Raw genomic sequence first — 19,099 nt, 5'->3', positions numbered from 1 at the left:
GCACAGTTCCAGATACATACTGAGTGTTGACTGTTTTTGTGCAGTGATGCCAACCATTGAGAAGCTGCTGAGCACCGACTGGAGGGAGAAACTGCTGGGGAAGAGCTCAGCCAGCAGTGCAGAACTGAAAGGTAAGGAGCACCTGGATTCACCATATTCGACCAATTTCGCTTGCTTTCAGAATTTGCAATAAATAGGTCTTGAAATGATATAAACTACAAATAAAAAATGGTAAAATACTGATCTTTTGTGATTGGTAACACGTCAGGCTGTTTGAAGCATCTTCTACCACAACAGTGTGACTGCAGGTAGTTGGGTCCACAGCTCTGATAGGAAACCCCTTCTGCTCTTCCTGACCTAAATTCACCTGCCCACCAGCCGTTAGACTGAGCCTGAAGTAGATGCATCTATGTAGAAGAGCTGCCCGGATTCCGTCTTTCCCTTGCGGACAAGATCTCGTGACCGCCGAAGCACTGACCCTGTCTCTGTTTTTCTGTCAGGAACCCCCGAGAGCCTGGCGGAGAAGGAGCTCCAGCTGGTGGTGATGATAAACCAGCTGTCCAGCCTGAGGGAGCAGCTCCTGAGCGCGCACTCCGAGCAGCGGAACATGGCAGCCCTGCTCTTCGAGAAGCAGCAGCAGCAGATGGAGCTGGCCAGGCAGCAACAGGAACAGGTAATGCTGGGGGACATTCTTCAGCAGTGCTCACCGCTCCATGGAGAAAGATCTCTTACGAAAATCTGCTGTGCTAAATAATGGGAATGATCCAAGTGCTACAGATGCACGCTATGGAACAGAGATATGGTGAAGAATGATAGAGACCACAGGTGACTGAGTTACGAGCACAGTATATGAAAGGTGAAACAACATGCATACTGTATGTAGCCTGGGAGACTTATAAAGGATGGTAGTTGACTTGACTTGACTTGAACTTTATTGCCATATGTAACCGTTGCTGGTACAATGGAATTCTTACTTACAGAAAGTCTCTCAATTGTAAAACAAGTGTAAAAAAAAACAAAACAAAGTGCAAACAGTGCATCAAGACAATGTACAAACAAACAATAGACAATGTGCAAGTAAACATGCAGACAGTTTGAATGTAAACAATACAGACGTGTAAACAATGACTGGAGACGTACATGAATAAATCAAAGAACAAAGGCAGAGGATTTTAAAAATGTACAAAACAAAGATCACAGAAAAATTCTTTATCATGTTGTCTCAAAGAATCTTCCTGTTGGAGATGTGCTGCTCGATGCATTGGTAGAGCTGGAACCAGCAACTCTTCTGGTCAGTTTTAAAGGAGAATGTTAAACTATTGAACTATTTTAAAATGTCTCTTGCAGATTGCAAAGCAGCAACAGCAGTTGATTCAACAGCAGCACAAAATAAACCTCCTCCAACAGCAAATACAGGTACTTATCCTCCCAGCTGCACCTTTACCAGAGACTAAACTGGTTAATCATGAAGCTTGTTTTAATTTCACACGTTGCAGAAAGGCACTGAACTACTACACTGTCCTTTACCAATTCGAGTGGCTGTGCCTTAACACCTTTTCTGTGGCCTGTTTTAGCAGGTGAATATGCCTTACGTGATGATTCCCGCATTCCATCACAATGCACAGCCACTTCCTGTGACCTCTGACCCTCAGATGGGGTTGCCTATTCAGCCCATTCCCTGCAAGCCAGGTGAGTGAGCTGCACCTTTCCTAGTTCCTCACTATGGAAACATTTCTTATTTAAAATGTTAAGAGAATTTACAGCTCTCCTGTCTACAATATGTATGTATTTTTTTAAACAAAGATGGAATTAGGACAGATAATTTCCTCAGTATTTCATTTCCAGTTAAAGAACTAGGCCTCCCTTCATCTAAGCAATTCAGCAGATGCCTGATCTTGTTTGACATTCTTCACGTACATCTATCAATACAGTCAGATTCCTAGGTTATATGACATGTTCCTTAGCATTAACCACAAACACTAGGAGATTATGCATATGCAGGAGGGTTGAAAGCCAATTCAGAGTGTGCAAGCCAATCCCAATACCATATAGTGCCTATGGGCACATGCATCAAATTTCCCTCCTATGCTAACAGCACACCTTATGAACTTCAGTGCTTCCTCACTCTTGTTAAATCATCTACTGGGATGTGGGGGCAGGTACACACTGGTCACTGAACAGCAGCCGATATGCAAAACCTTAGCCAAGGGGTCTGTTTCGTTCTGCAAAACATGGCAGCTCTTGCATGAAAGGAACAGTAAAGCTCCATTAAAGGATGAATTAACAGCTGTTTAAATTTAAGGTAATCCATCAGCCTCACTTTTAGTCATTACATATGCCATGCTAATTTGCAGGTCTGGAAAGTGCATCCAAATCACGACTAAAATCCCAGTGATCTCATACTAAGGCCTTTTGCTCCATTACTTTGATGAGAAAGGCCTTTTCTCAAAAGAGAAAAGAGCACTCGGCAAAATAGTAAGCCCAAATAGTAAAATGATGTCCAGAGACTGTGCTTGCTGCAATTTATTCACATTCTTGCTCATCACTCAGAGGTGAACGCTAGCTTCATACCTTTGAACATACCTTCGCTACGATGCCTGGTTAAATGGGTACCATTACTTTCCCTTGCTGAGTACTGCATTCATATTGTTCTGTGCTAGGGAAAGTTCAGATTTTGGGATCGATCTAAAGATTTTTGAGTCCATACTCAATCTTGAATTTCAGACTGCCGATCCCTGTCAATTCAGGGCATAGCAGTTAATCTGACTTGCATTTCTTTGGGAGGCAGAAAGAAACTGTAGCACCCAGAGAGAACCATCATAGACAACATGCAAACTCCACATAGAACTCCCCCATGCTGAAGTTCCAAACCTTTTATCTTGAAAGGGAAGACATAAATGGGCCAGAGATCCCCAGAGGTTTCATCACTGGGAGTTTCTATCTTCCTTTTCTCTGTGCCCAATTCTCAAATGCCGTTATGTAGATACTGTATATTGTTAACCACTATAGAAATCTGTAAAGTACTTTGTGGCAAAGTGTTGTGAAGGTTGCTATAGCAAATGATTGAACGATTGGAACTGAAGCCAGGATCTAAGATCTGTGAAACAGCAGTAAAAACCAACCTGTCTCCACGCCGAGTTGTTCCCCACTTAATTATCATAAAAATGATAGAATCAGAATACAGTAAGAGAGGCTATAAAAGACTCACATGGAGTGGGACGTTTTCCAAGATACCTTCATACATTTTTTCTAGAAGTAGACAAGGATGTGGTTCCATCACATTAAATACCCAGATTCACATAAAAAAAAATCAACAAAAGAAGAAAGGCTGGGTCAGACCACAGGCTAGGACATGCAAATGTTTTGTTTTCATTACTGTGAGGGAGTTATGGTGCAGAATTAACTACATACACAAACCTGGACTCAATTGTCCATTGACATCAATGAGCACCATTGTGGAAACTTTCAGTTGAGATGCCATAACAAAGATGCAAATTTGTATTTAAATGCAGATGGGGAGATGAGACATTTATTCACTACTTCCTTGAGCCGTAGGATGAAACCCTTCTGCCTTTAGTTATGTGTGACAGACCAAGGCAGAGAGATGTCACGTTTATTAAAATTGTCCTTAACTTGTGAATAAGATAAGACCACTTTATTGGCCATATACAATTTCTTGTATTAGGAATTTGTCTTTTCGCATACCCCAACTTGCTCTCCATGAGCCACACAGACGGGGAGAGAGAAGCTTGGGGTCAGAGCGCAGGGTCAGCCATTTATACGGCGCCCCTGGAGCAGCTGGGGTTAAGGGCCCTGCTCAGGGACTCAATGGAGTAGGATTCCTCTACCGACCGCGGAATTCGAACCAGCAACCTTCCAACCACAGGCGCAGATCCTTAGCCACCGCACCGCCGAATCTACCACAACGTTACTTTTTATTGTTTTCTGAATTAAAACAAAGACTGCAAACTATAATAGTCCTATTTGTGAAATGGTCTGCCACCATGGTCCTGGACTTCAGCCAATGCCTATGATCATTGTGATCGTGACAAAGAGATCCCAAAAATCAGCTTCACCAAGTCAGAGATCTCAGGTATAGTAAAAACGAGAAGACCCTGTGCCTCTCCAGGACCAGAGTTGGGGACTCCTGCTCCTCTGCTGAATGTTTCAGCTCAGAAAAGAATTGTTTTTAATGCTGTTGTTCACTTCTGTTTCCAGTAGACTATCCCATGCAACTACTCCCTAACGCACACTCCACCCCTGTGAAGAGGTCCAGTGGACCAGTCCACCTGCAGGTATTGTGTCTCTTATCCTTGGTACATATCGCAGATTAGAGAAGTGGTTTATGATGAAGTCATATGTGTAGGAAACCATGAGTGAGTTGGCTTGGAGAGAGGAGACCCCAGCCATGTTTAATGCAAGAACTGAGGACATCATGAGTCATTCTAAAATGAGGTTACAGCATTACAAAATTCTGCATGCCACGTACCTAGCAGATACTTTAGGCATTGTTTAAATTGATGTTTTACAGAAAGTACCACTCTGCTAGAATCATGCTATTCAAGATCACATTTCAGTATTTTTTCCAGACCAACACTCAGCACAGAAGCTTTAAAAGGAGTCATCATAAAGAAAAAGCTCTTGCTTAATTTGATCTTGATTGATGTTAAAACCGGGATAAACAATAGCTGGAGAGTTTGCCTCGACTAGTCTGAATTGGGGAGTGCAGGTCACGAGTACGCTGCAGAACCAGGGTGGACAATCCTGGCCCTGGGCAGGCCGCAGCGTCTGCGGGATTCTTCGAGCTCTTCCAAACCACAGCCCTGAAGAGCTGGAAGAAATAAAACTGGTCCCATTAGCGCCTCCATGAACTGAATTAGGTGAACAGCTAAGAATGAATGGGAACCTGCAGACACAGGAGACCCCAGTAACACGACTGCCCACCCCCGGTGGAAATCCCGCTGACAGAGTAGTTCATTCTCTGCAGTGCGACAGACTTCACTAGCTGCTCAGAGCTGGGGCACTCACTGTGACTGACAGCGTGTTACCTTGGGAGCAGAAGGCAATATCAAGATTGGCATGCATTTTAGTAGCAACCTCTAAAATAGGTTGAAAGCATAGGCATTCATTTATTAAACTTAGCATAGCTGTATAAACAAATAGCAGATCCTATTGGCCCACCTTCATTTTTCTGTGGACAGTTTGCTGACAGCCCATTACAACCGCATAGTGTGCAATGTGCCCACACTCTCTTAATGTCAAGCACTCAAACTGACGAAAACTTCAATGCGGGGTTTCTCTTTTCCAGGAAGCGCCTCAGCCACTTAACCTGACTTCAAAGTCCAAGCCCCTGGAGCTGGGGAAGACCCCCAGCCCCCAGGCCCTGGAACTGCCCCCAGGATACGGCTCCACCCTGGACCGGCAGCACAGCCCCCGCAGGACAGCACTCTCCCTGGGTCAGTCACACGAGCTCACCCCCCAGCACAGTCTGGATAAGATAAGGCTCTCGCACGGATACAGCTTGTTCAACTGCACACTAACCTGTCAGCCAGAAAAGCTGTAAAGCCACTTGACTACTGGTAGTCCCCCTTTTGAACGGCAACCACCTAAAGTCTCACAGGGTCTCTACGCCTATGTGACATGACATCCCACAAGACCACTCTAAACATCATATCAGCCAGGATGTTGGTCAATTATTCACCAAAAACAAATTCTGCTTTCCAATACAGATATGTTTTACACATTCACAGCAATACTGCAGAACACTAGTTGTGAAAGTCCCTTCAAAAGAAGAGAGAAGAGAGACCTGCAGCAAGTCTTTCCTATCTCAGAAAGCCTCATTTTCAATGTGTGTATTTCTTAGCATTGTATATTCTGAGGCACTGAAATATAAAAAGGCAAAACGGAGGCAGTATTTTTTTTTTAAACAAGAGAAAGTGCGCTCAGATACCTCAGTCAGCCCACACAGAAATGGAACTTATTCTCTGTGCATCCTGGAAACCTCAACAGCAATAGTTCTGATGCAAAATTAAAAAGAAATACTGGCTTTTGAAAATATTCTCTTATTGATATTTTCCATGAACTGAACTACTGATCAGTATTAATTATCATTAAACTGACTTGACAGAGTCTAAGAGGTGGCAGTGTAACAGACCTGATGGCATTTTCCCCTGCCACTAACCTCAGGCCTCAAGTGCTACAGATCACTCCTGCTGCCACAATGGCAGGACATGTACTGTACTTGAAATACACTGGCTCACAGTCTAATCCAGTTTAGGTTAAAAAAAGCTACATCCCATGTGCAGTACTCAGTACTGGGACTCCTAGATCATGTTGCCATAGGTGTGCCCTAGCACCATACTACAAAACTGAATGGATCAGAAGTACTTCTGTGCACAGGCTGAAGGGAAAACAGTCATGTTGATGAGGCCAGTACCTTAGTTTCTTTCAAGACATCTTTACACAACAGGTTATGGGACATGCAATGAGCTGTGCAGCCTTGTAATTTGAAGCTGATACCCTGGCTTCTTTCAAGCAACAGCTGGATGAGATCTTGGGATCAGTTAATTACTTACTATGCCAGCAACCATATCACTCTGCAACTCACAACTGGCAACCCACTGAAGTTAAGCAGGTGTGAGCCTGGTCAGTACCTGGATGGAGACCTCCTGGGAAAAACTAAGGTTGCTGCTGGAAGAGGTGTTAGTGGGGCCAGCAGGGGGCACTCACCCTGCGGTCTGTGTGGGTCCTAATGCCCCAGTATAGTGATGGGGACACTATACTGTAAACAGGCGCCGTCCTTCGGATGAGATGTAAAACCGAGGTCCTGACTCTCTGTGGTCATTAAAAATCCCAGGGCGTTTCTCAAAAAGAGTAGGGGTGTAACCCCGGCGTCCTGGCCAAATTTTCCATTGGCCCTGACCAATCATGGCCTCCTAATAATCCCCATCTATGAATTGGGTTCATTACTCTGCTCTCCTCCCCACTGATAGCTGATGTGTGGTGAGCATTCTGGCGCACTATGGCTGCCGTCGCATCATCCAGGTGGGGCTGCACATTGGTGGTGGTGGAGGGGAGTCCCCATTACCTGTAAAGCACTTTGAGTGGAGTGTCCAGAAAAGCACTATATAAGTGTAAGCAATTATTATTATTATTATTATTACTATCAAATGGGCCAGAAAGGCTGAACAGTCTCCTCTTGTTTGTAATCTTTCTGATGAGCAAGAGCTCAAGTTGTCACTACTATCGGGGAGCTGAAAGACCCCTCGCGGCCTCTCCTGCATGCAATATGTTCACTGTTTGGTTCATGAAATGAGACCTTGACATGACGGGCCAAGGCTGCTCCACGAAATCGGGTCCCTCCGGCCTCTGTCCTGACCTGTCCTGTCCTGTCTGGGACGCAGGGTTCCTGGGCGAGGGCGACGTGGTGACGCAGGCCATCCACGACGCCCGGCAGCTGCTGCGGAGCCACGGCGACGGCGAGCGGGAGAGCTCCTCCAGGAAGGTGAGACGCAGGCCGGCGGAGACCCGTGAGATCCGTTACAGACGGAGCCGTCGCAGGCTTCCTGTGGTGCATGCCCGCGCCCACTCCGAGCAGGGGCAGTGCTGTCGGAACACTTCCTGTGCCCTGCTGTGGCTAACCCTGCCCACCCACACTCCCTAGGCTCAGGGCACTCCTGCTTTTCTGCCTAGCGTTTCACCAGCAGACCTGAACATCTCCATTCTCAGCAAAGCTTTGGCCTGGTTCTTTTTATATGAGGAAGTGTCTTGACGCCCACCCTACTTTCATGTGCATAAGCTGGGCCCACTTATATAATTGGATTGTCCCCACCAATTGAACCACTCAGTGACTGAGGGAGGAGATCCAGAGTGATTAACCCATAGCCTCTGAACTGGCGATCCGAATACTGCTGACTGTTTGGATGCACAGGCTTCTGAAAGAGCCCAGGGGAGGAGTCTTGCCTCTGTCCTAAGGGAGCCCTCTGTTGACAAGGCTGTCTTCTGTGTGGCAGGACTGGAGTCAAGGAGAAGGACCCATGCAGGGAGAGAGGACAGAAGAAGGCCAAGCCCCATCCCGGACCACTGAGGACCACCACAGCAGCGATTCAGAGGGTAGGTATCCCTGCAGAAATGGGGGTGTTGCAGTGTTGCCGTTATGCTGGGCATTGTTACATAAAACTCCTGAACCATTGTTTCTTGATCCTCATTTTCCCTTTAGGCTAATAGTTTCTCAATGAGTTAGCTTGGCATTTTGCCCACAATTCAGCCACGTGGAGAATTCAGCCTCATGTATTAACTGGGCTGTGTGAAGCAGTTTAGTGCAGCTTAGTCAAGGCACACTGAATTGGGAAAATAAAAGGTTTACTCAAATAGGTCAAGGACAAAGGCCACAAGCTGATTGGCCTGTTCAGGGTGACGCATTCAGTCATGTTCAAACTATAACTTATATGTTTAGTTGCAAAGGGCATATGTCTATAGTACGAGTGCAATATCATCATCTGCTTTATACATCAGCAACTGTCAACTATCAATACTTGTTCCTTTTCAGCCTACGCAATGCTGACGCAGCTACCCACCCGAACTACTGTGAATTTTTATTGTGTTGTATGTGATGGTAGTTTTTGCAGTACCCTTAACATGCCACATGGGGGGGATACAGGGAGATTTTACTGAATATAAAATTCAAGGTCAAGAAATCGTTCTGTGCTTTGTAGTGGAGGTAACAAACCAACAGAACATCGGTTTCTCTGGCTCTGCAGCAGGGACCCTGTCAGCAGCAGGCTGTGGTGGGTACCCAGAAGGCAGGACGCCCTCTGCTGGACACATCAAGCGGCCAATGAACGCTTTCATGGTGTGGGCGAAAGACGAGCGGCGGCGCATTCTGCAGGCCTTCCCGGATATGCACAACTCCAGCATCAGCAAGATCCTAGGTGAGCCTTCTTGGCAGAACCACAAGAATGTTTTTCCAGTCAGAGCAATGAGATTGGTCAATTGAGGCGTAAAATCTGAAATCCGATTTCTACCACTCGCGTCTTCCAGCTTGGTCCAGTTCCTTTCCGAGCCCAGGCTTCCTGGCCTGCAAACCCATGAAGGGTTAATGTAGAGTTACGATTATTCCAATCTAAAATTGTACTGAAAGAGTTACAGTCCAAATGCAAGGTGGCAGAACCTGTTCTGTGAAAGAAAACGATAACCTCACACTCAGAATAGCCCCGAGATGAGCAGAAACATTCAAAGAAACATTCTGATGAAATCAGAAACAGTGGTTCCATTCTGCAATTGTCCTCTCTCAGGTCATGTTCCAATGAACTAGGACAGAAGTTTGAGCTCTGCAAAATTTTGGCAGTCTCCAGCCCTTTTGATAATCCTCATGCTTAAGTGCACAAAAAACAGATGTATTCTTCTATTTTTCTTTGCTCAATTTTCCAGAAATGGGAATTAAACATGAGTGCTGTTTCACAGGGGCAGTACAGTTTTACCTTAGGCTCAGGCTTAAATTTGTTACTAGGCTTGGAGTTTTTTTGAATTAGAGTATTATTTTGTGTCCTATCGCTCGTGCACTTCTTTTTTTCTGTACTTCCCTTCTACACTCCCACAGACTTGCACTTTGCTCTTTGATTTCTCTCTCTCTCTGCAAGGCCCTTCTGTGCTATCTTTGGCTATAACCTCTGTCTCCCTCCCTAACAACATGCCGGTCCGCCCGCATTGTTCCCGCTTCTGCTCTCCCAGTGCTGCCTTCGGCGAGGTGGGCGTGTGAGCCCGTGCTTGCGTCAGCCTGTGAACGCTGGTTTATTTTAGGACCGACACCTGCTGCTCTCCGGCACAACAGGGTGCACAAGAGCATCACCCCTCCCCCTCCCACCTACACGCACAGATTGGGTGTCTCAGCACTGCCTATCGGCTCTCCCCGTTCCTCTTCTTCCTGTTCCGGAACACTGACATTCTCTTCCATTCTACAGGGCTCCCAGGCAGTGGCACAGCTCAACCACATTAAATCCTCCCCATCCCCTCCCTTCCCGAGTTTTATAATTGGGAACATGGAGCTGCCTGCCGTCCACAGCCCCTCAGAAACTTGCTGCTACTTATTAACTGCTAAGCAGGGTTATGAGTTAATGTTTCTGTTTCGCCTGCATCAGAGCTGTAAGAAACGACACGCTGCTGTTCAGTCATTGAAGTCTGTTGGCAATACGGGCTAAAGTGCATACAGACTAATAACAGATTGCAAAACGAATGAAAGGACTACAATTGCTGATCATAACACGCAGGCTGCCTCTGTTCATTCATTTCCCTCCTAGCACTACGATTGCAGTAAGGCCCCAGCATGCCACAAATTACAGCAGGCAGCCCAGTCACTTCTTCACGCTGCGCGCAATATGTACGCTCTTTGAAAGGTGCTAATTAAAATAAATCTTGCTTGGAGTTCTCAATACGCTGTGCAGAGAAACCCCAACAGTGCACGCACACACACACACAACAGCCTTGCCTACTATTTCCAGTAACTAGGTTGCCACTGATCTCAACCTGCCACCTTTTATAAAACTTTTAATGATTGCAGCAGGAATCCAGCCAGGCTGTGGACATCCGTACCGCTCCTGGATCTTGGATCCCGGATTGCATGGGACCGGTGCGGATCAGCGATGTGGTGGGGGTGGGGGGGTGTTAGGGCATCAGGCCTGACTCAGGGGGGCAGAATGGGGACAGGCCCGCGCGGTGTTGCCAGGGAGCCCTTCCAACAGTGCGCCTCCTGTGTGTCTCCCAGGCTCGCGCTGGAAAGCCATGTCCAACCAGGAGAAGCAGCCGTACTACGAGGAGCAGGCGCGGCTCAGCCGGCAGCACCTGGAGCGCTACCCGGACTACAAGTACAAGCCGCGGCCCAAGCGCACCTGCATCGTGGAGGGGCGGCGGCTGCGCGTCGGGGAGTACAAGGCCATGATGAAGAGCCGCAGGCAGGAGCAGCGAGGCGGCTACACAGGGAGGTGAGATCCTCTCTCGTCCACGGGGGGCGGGTGGGGGGTATTCATTGAATAAGCAAAGTCGTGACAAAGGTCCTCGAGAGACCCGGTCCGAGTCCGTCTGTGATGTGCGCCCCGCACTGCTGCATTGTGCCTGGTGCTTGCTGGGATAGGCTCCAGCTCGCCCATGACTCCAAACTGGAAGAAGGGGTAGGAGGACGGGCAGATGGTCTGAGGTGGCCCTGATGAGCTAGATGCGGATTCCTCAGGACAGCAGGAGGAGACGGCTCTCCCTGCCCTGTGGGCGGCTCGTTGGCATGCCACGCAAACACATCAATTACACAAATGTGTAAACAGAAATGGTTTATATTCTGATCGTGTGTCACGGGACACCTCAAAATGCAAATGCGATTAGAAATACAAACCATGCTCATGTTTGCTTTTTTCTCTCTGTGAAGCTGAAAAGCGAAAGTGAAACACACGACGGCCGTTCCAAAGCAGGTCCCGATTTGGCTAGGTCTTCCCTGCGGGCTCCTCCCTCTCGAACGGGCTCCGCTCCGCTGGCTTGACCCCTGTCTGTGCACGTCTGTGTGTTTCAGCCAGTCCGAGCAGCAGCTGCATCACTATTCCTCCGCGGAGCCACAGTACCCCAGCCCCCCCGTGTCCCTGAGCAGCCTGCCCATGCACCCTGCCCTGCTGGAGAGGTACCTACCCCGCACCCTGGAGCCGCGCCCCTCTCAGCCCCGCGAGCGGGAGGGGAGAGTCCCCCCGCCACCGCCGCCGGCGGAGAGATACCCCTACAGCGAGGGGGAGGACAGCAACCCGGGGGAGCGCAGCGAGGGCGAGCTGGTGGTCCTCACTGACTGAGGCCCAGGGGCAGAGCGCTCCTCCGGGAGGCCAGCCAGGAGTCGACAGTTTTAATTCTGCCTTTTTTTCTTAATTCTAAACCTCGATGACACTCTGGGTTTGAAGGATCTATACGTTTTGGAAATCTTAGGGGCTCAAGGGGTAAAACCCTCTGCTATTTTTAAAAACGGGGAACATAAACACAATGTTTGTGAACAGAATCCTCCCCTACGCTCTTAAAACACAAAGCAAGTCCCTGTCTCACCGTCAGGAGAGCTTTGCGGATTTCACTCCGAGACGTGGATGAACCAAGCTCAGAGCAGAGCAAAGGCGCTATTAGACCGGCTCTATTTATTTGCTTTATTTATTTTTTGTAAGGTTTCTACATGTTTGTGAATATAAAGATCAGAAGCTAAGTTTTCTGAATTAAGAGCTACATTCACAATATTTCATTAGATTACTTCAGAGACTTTCCCGGCGATTTACCTGAGAAAACACAAATGGCAACGCAGACACATCGGGAAGATTGTAGATGAGGGGAGGTTATTCAGCTCATGGGCCAATTGATCCATGGGTCTTGTCAAGCGCTCTTTGAACGTAGCCAAGGTATCCAATTTGAAAACAGAACTGGGTAGACTCCTATAACCCTTTGTATAGAGAAGCACCTATTTACTTTCCATTTGTGTAATAGTAATCACACAGACAATAATAGCAGTTCTTGTTCCATAAGTGACATTGTAGACTATAAGGTTAAAAGGCCTTAAGATCATCCAAGAACTATGCATTTTCACATGGATTTTCAAATAAACATTAAAATCGTAGTTTAAACACCTAAGGAAAATGCTTTGGATCCAGTGTACTAGGAGAATGTTGCTCTGCCATCTGTGCAGGTAATACATTTTCTCCATACAGCGCGTCACAATATGGTGGAGCAGATCTCGAGGATTAACACCTTGGAGATTCTGAATTTAGAAAGAGAGAAGTCTCAAATGTCCATCTTCCCTAGCAAACATGTAAAGACTGTGCTGCTACAGCCTTTTCAATGAATTAGACAGCTAATCACCTCGTTTCTACAGGCCTCATATTGTTACTAACGCCTTTAATATCCATACATCTGTAACCTCTTGAAAACAAAATGACAGCCATTGAGTAAAGGAGTTCTCCAAGCAGATCTAGCCACCCTGGCAGACTTATCTGAAGCACAGTAAATAAAGGCTTATGAAAAGAGTGAAGTATTGGTTAGGGATTCGGACATGTTCCAAGTTCAGCTGTTGGACCGTTGAAGAAAGCATGAGCCAAACAACAATAAGAATGAAGCAGAACACATAACCTTCCAAATACTACCCCCTGTTTGAACAGGAGACATTCCGCAGGTGTTTGTGGGTGGGCAAGGGGAAAGGGATCAGGCTGTATGTCTTGGGTTTAACTGTACAGAAGTGAGGGTACCGGAAACAAAACTGCCATGTTGAAGAAGGAATTCATGGATACCAAAACCGGAAGATGCAATCAATTGCAAAACCCTAGCCTTCCTGACAGAAAAAAAGGAACAGGCTTACAAAAAGAGCCTGCAAGATGCACTGTATGACAGTCTCCATTTCAAAAAGCTGTAGGTGTATAAGTGTGTATATAGAAATACTACATACTTTCTATTAAGTCTGCTCTACCACGAGGTTTTGGCAAAATGTGAAATATCTTGAACAGATGATACATGATCTTATGGGAGGCAGATTTTTTTTTAAACGAATGGAAAAGTCTCCCAGTTAATTGTTGATTTTTATATATATATATACACACACACCCCAGCTTTGATCATGCACTTACACGATGTTTGTAGCTGTATTAAACAAAACTGTTAAAATGATTTACTCTCGCCAAACCAGCACATGACGAACGTGCCTCTGCTCTGTTAACTGTGTACACGTGCTCGTGTCTGCTTCAGACCCGCGAGTCTGCAATCATTATTCACGGTGTTCATTACTTAGTTTGCATACTGAGATACATTTTAATAAGTACGCAAATAGGTGGGGCATAACTGAAGCTGATCAGCGAGGACATATACTTGTATATTAAACATGCACAGATCTCCTTTAAGGTTTGTGTACATCGAGGTTGTTGGCAGCCTTATATACAACTAGATTTCTTAAAGTCCAAAATAAAAATCCAAGTACCTCCGCCATTGGGTTACTGTATTTTTCTAAATCTATCGTATATTTATTTAAATTAAGTTTATTGTAACTTGCTTTGTATGTATTCTTTCCATTCATCCATGCTGTACTGTGACGTGTTTTTTTGTATTCGGGGAGAGAATTTGGTTTGCGGTCCTAGAAACTTAAACGCGGTGAACAGCGCCATCTGCTGGTTCGAATTTTCAACTGCGAAAAGATGTTGATAACACGGAGCCCCATGTTGTCCTTTTCCCGTCATTTTGTTCAAGTCTGACAGTAGGGCCCCGGGGAAAAATACTTGGGGGGAGGGGGACTTCTAATGTTCTTAATGATCACCTTTCTAACACTGAAAAATACTGAGATTACGTTTTAGGAAAGGAGTCTTCCTTCTTAACGCTGTTGGCCGGTCGGGCAGCACACACGGGCCTGTGTAAGACTGCTCTCAGTAATAAGACCGTCAAGTCGGAGCTCTCCCTAGGAATGCTGGAATTTTTTTAACGTCATTTTTTAAACATTTTTAAATTGAAAACTAATTTCAACAAATTCAAATGGGTCGGTTATTATTGCTATTGCTGTAAATACAGACATAGAAATATATTTTGTTTATAAGTTGTTGCGTAATTCAAGGTGTATATTTCATGTATTATTTACATGTTTCTGAGTGTTTTGTTTTTGAAGGCAATAAAGAATTCTTGCAAGCGGAAGTGAGTGTCGCGTGTTGGATTTTAGAAAGTTGGGGAGAGAGAAGCAGGAAGCGTGAGAAAGCAAAGTACCGCAGATGTCCTGATGCAACGCCTTTTTTTATAAAACACTTATCTTGGAAGGCAGCGTTAAGGTCTGGTTTTTAAAGTTCTGGTACACGATTAACTATAGAAACTATAGAAATCAAGAACGTCAATCCCAAATCATAACCTTGCCTGTAACGGATATGTAAACCTTCAAAACACAGGGGACATTTGGAAATCTAACCTAAGATGAGCCTTTAACACAATATTTACATAATTCTCTGACTTGGATGCAAGAACAGTTGTATCCAGCTTGCGCAAAGTCACAAAACAAACAAGGCTACTAATTACTTTCGGTAGAGGAGGCCTGCTCAGATAGCAATCTAATTTAAGGCACTATAAACCCCCCAGAGATGGTTCTAAATTCGGCGCTTTCTGATGCAATGGTTTATCTTCCACAACAGGTATTTTTTTTGTCCTTTTCTTTCCCGTCGTTGCCAGCAAAAACATTAATCGAAACGGCACTTACCGCAGTGGGTCTTCACGGAGGGAGCCTTTGTGTTTTCGCCGCAACTTCGAAGCCGAACGCCTCCGGTGCGGAGCCATCTTCTCCACAAATAAAACTAATAAACACTTCTCTGTCGACCTCTTAGTGCTCTATCAAAGTACAGTACTATCCAAAGACACCGAAATATAAAAAAGCAGACACCGACCGAACCACCAACACAGAAGCCTTTGGGAAGAAGCAGGGGATCAAGTCTTTGTAAGTGATCGGGCAAGGAAGCGTGAACGAGACACTACACATGTCCAAGCAATAAGTAAAAACAATAGCTTTCCATGACCAAATTACCTCAAGGTTAATTTTAGCATATAACGACCACAGAGTTTTTGGTCACGCAAATGTTTCCTTGCCAGGATAACTATTACATTAAAACTGGGTTGCTATTGTGAAGTGTTGGTGGACAGGTTAGGAAGGCTTTTCCCCCTAAACCAGAATTTCCTAAATTAATCTCCAGGTATCATGACTAGTCAAACTCCTGACTGGCTCTTAAAGATCCAATGGCACCGTTCTTACCACTAGAAACGTTAACTCTAGCTGTCCTGATAACATCTGTCCTCCCTACAAATCCCTGTCAATTAAGACGGTGCTAGATTGCTTTTAGTTGGAAAGCAAGTTCCTGTGTGAATTTGCAATAACTGTTTCTTTGTAGATTGTGATCATACAGATTATGGACAATATACTATGTCCTAATTATATACTGAATTTACGAGTGATAAGATCACTGTTTTCTTAAACGACCAAATACCCACATCATCTTTGGTTATGTTGAAATGGAAACAATTTATCTGACAGGCCTAAATACAAAAACTAATCAACTAACTTTGAAATAAAGTGCATTTAATTAATATGTGGTTTTACGTACGGTGTTTTTCATTTTAGTTTTGGTTCGAAAATATAACACGTCAGAAAACGTAACACCTCACGCCAAGTTCGCTAAGCCTGAATGGTAGCATTTCCTGGGATAGAGTCTCCATGACAACAGGAAAACAGTTGGCGTATTTCCGGTGCGGTGAGTTAAAGGGGCCTTTCTTTGCTGTTTACTGATGAAGTAAGACTGAACAGGTGCAAGGAGGAAGCAATGCGATGTTTAATGTCCTTATCTAAACACAAACATGAGCAACTGTACATTAGTATACCATTTACAGCAGCTGTAAAGTGACTGAAAAACACGGACTGCTATTTTCTTTTGTTTTAAAAGGTTGTATTGAAATATTTGCGTCGCTGTATGCAAATTGTTAGCATTTTTGGAAGTATCAGGAAAACTTGATTTACCATGCTGAATAGCTGCTGTAATTGATGTAATTATATCTGAACTGCAGATTTATCAGGTATCCATTTTCTTTCAGCTTCCTTCAATTAAGGGTCGTGGGGCTTGGGTGGGATGTCAGTCCACACAAACAAAAACCCACACCAGGACCAATATTCACAGAATCAGAACCAGTGTCTTTGGACTGCGGAGGACACCAGAGTACCCAGGGGAACCCCTGTGAGCATGGAAAGAACATACCAACTCCACACAGATAGCACCCCAGGTTCAGAATTGACCCTGGAACCCCAGTGCTGCACGACAGCACTGCTAACCACTACCACCCTACCAACCCACTAACTCTTAGAAAATAGTAATTTATTTATATCAACCAAGGTCATGCACTGTGCATACAGCTATTTTATTGTTGTTTTACACATGTAATATTCAATTACATTGTGTTTTGGGTGTTTTCCATGCAATACCCTCATAGATCTCAGTTACAAATACTAAACATACCTGGAACAAAATGTCTACTTTAACTACCTTTGCATAATTTTATAAATGGTTTCAACTTTGAAAACCTTAATTGATCCCCCACAGTTTTATGTAATCTGCCGTCCACAATCAGTTTAATGTCAGGACTTAGAATAAACTGAGAATTATAACATAGGAGGATATGAAAAGACTGCACACAACAGTAAAGCATTTGGTCAATCTATATTGGTCTTGTTTGGTACTTACTGATCTGAGAATCTTTTTCACTTTCTGAAGAACGCCATTCGATAATCAGATTCAACAAATGGCTAACTTATTCTGGACTCCTACAACCTTTTGTAAAAATAAATATTGCCTCCTTTTATTTCGTTATTCCTACATACTTAATAAACAGGACATCATAAACACGTTTTTCACAACATATTGTTTTGTACCGAACAAAGTACATTTTTAATAATTATTTTCTACTATGTTTGTCTGGTTCTGATGTGTTGTTCTGTTGTTGGAGAAACTGTAATGCAAAGTAAACTCCATTGAGAAAAGTATGTTTTGTACAAATACAACATGCCTGCAACACTGTCCATGCTATAGGCCAGGAATTGTTCTATAATGGTCAAGGGCTGTGTGCAAAAATAGTTTTTTCATTCACAGCACCCCAGCAGTTTATGTCTGGAACTGCATGGGGACAGCTGTGTGACACAATAAATCTAGAATCCAAGACCTCAGAAATGGCCTTGCTCTGGCTGTGTAGATGTTCATACACGTATATTATAAACACACCAGCCCCCTAACCTGGAGAGGGAGATATGACCAGTGTTACTCCTTACCGAGGACATCTCTTATCCTCCACTACAAGGCTACATACCTCCAGTCCTGTAGGGCCACAATCCAGTAGGTCTTACAAGTCTCCTAACACCCCCAGCACCTGTAGACCTGAGGCAAAGGTGTTACCCTGGTCCAGTTAAGCTAATAATGAGATCAATTATGAGCCAAGGTGGAGGACGACCTGCAGACACTGTAGCCTTCCAGGACTGGATCTGTGAGCCCCTGGTCTAGTGCACTGGTCTCATGCTGGGGAGCCACAGTCCTGGGAGCTGTAAATACCCATGGAACAGAGGACTGGAGAGAACATTATCATGTGTGACTCTGGCTCTACAGGATCGGAGTAGTGTTGACTAAGTTATTCCTACCATACATACAGATACATATATCATTTAGAATTTGTCACATTCCCTTTCAGTAACTGAAAACTCAATATGAAAACACCACGGCACCTCTTGACTTCCTTTTTAATATAAATATTTACTAACAGTTGTAAAATTATTCTCCAAGAAAACACATACAGAGCAGTAAATTTGTCACTGTACATGATCGAATTATGTCTTTTCCCCATAACAATATTATTACAGTATTTACACCCCCAGCCTGCTTCCAGCCCTTAACGCCATCCTAGCACCCCACAACACGCAAGCAGGCATGAGGATCCCCTGGTGCCTCACAGAGCTCCCCCATCAAATATGAACATGCTTGCACCCCCTGCATCAGATCCCACACAGAGCTGAAGCATCATGTGTCACAACCATTATTAAAAATAAGAATCAAAGCTGTCTGTACAGTGTTTGAGCTCAGGTCAGTTTAGTACATTCTCAGTGTTAATCATTCCAACCCTGACTCCACTCTGTCACGATGTTAGCAGTTTGGTCTCCAATATTAGAAAATGAACAGAAGAAAAGTTATTCCACGTGATTTAAAGTATCAGACATGTTGGAAATGGAAAAGAACCATGGCCCCTCTCTTCAATAACTGTTACTGATTTTTTTTTGTTTTCCTATGCAGTGTATTAGAAGTTCAAGTCCTGTACGTCCATCTACTCTGCATCCCGTCATGTTCCTGGAACCAACTCCCATATCCAAATTGGGCTTGTCCCACATCACTGCTGTTTTTTTTTTCCCAATAAAATCCCCCAAGAGCCAGTTTTCATGGTGGGAATATCTGTGCATTCTTGGAAGTTGTAGGAGAACAGTGTCCCTAGCACCGCATCTTCCATAGGCTGGAAATGGGGGGTGGGGGATGGTGGGGGGGAGACACAGCCCAAATTCACTCCA

General features: G+C 44.8%; 1 protein-coding gene across 9 annotated transcripts in view; it reads left to right on the top strand.

Annotated features, from left to right (window-relative positions):
- Window positions 1–14,667, top strand: part of sox13 (SRY-box transcription factor 13) — a 41,509-nt gene extending 26,842 nt beyond the window's left edge. For 4 of the 9 annotated variants that reach the window (XM_088640366.1, XM_088640368.1, XM_088640369.1 and 1 more), the window contains exons 4-14: window positions 45–131; window positions 501–673; window positions 1,348–1,416; window positions 1,575–1,689; window positions 4,219–4,295; window positions 5,309–5,456; window positions 7,404–7,504; window positions 8,013–8,112; window positions 8,760–8,930; window positions 10,760–10,976; window positions 11,552–14,667. In XM_088640366.1, coding sequence (XP_088496492.1) covers window positions 45–131; window positions 501–673; window positions 1,348–1,416; window positions 1,575–1,689; window positions 4,219–4,295; window positions 5,309–5,456; window positions 7,404–7,504; window positions 8,013–8,112; window positions 8,760–8,930; window positions 10,760–10,976; window positions 11,552–11,819 — 1,526 coding nt within the window. In that variant the 3' untranslated portion in view covers window positions 11,820–14,667. Of the gene's footprint in view, window positions 1–44; window positions 132–500; window positions 674–1,347; window positions 1,417–1,574; window positions 1,690–4,218; window positions 4,296–5,308; window positions 5,457–7,403; window positions 7,505–8,012; window positions 8,113–8,759; window positions 8,931–10,759; window positions 10,977–11,410; window positions 11,529–11,551 lie in introns of those variants that run through there. The other 5 variants (XM_088640374.1, XM_088640370.1, XM_088640372.1 and 2 more) reach the window with 5 other exon arrangements.
- Window positions 14,668–19,099: the final 4,432 nt, after the last annotated feature.

The sequence above is a fragment of the Lepisosteus platostomus genome, chromosome 7, assembly GCF_059453375.1.
Source record: "Lepisosteus platostomus isolate fLepPlt1 chromosome 7, fLepPlt1.hap1, whole genome shotgun sequence".
Taxonomy (NCBI): domain Eukaryota; kingdom Metazoa; phylum Chordata; class Actinopteri; order Semionotiformes; family Lepisosteidae; genus Lepisosteus; species Lepisosteus platostomus.
The sequence above is the reverse complement of the archived record's forward strand: the minus strand, read 5'-3'. Positions and strand labels throughout refer to the sequence as shown.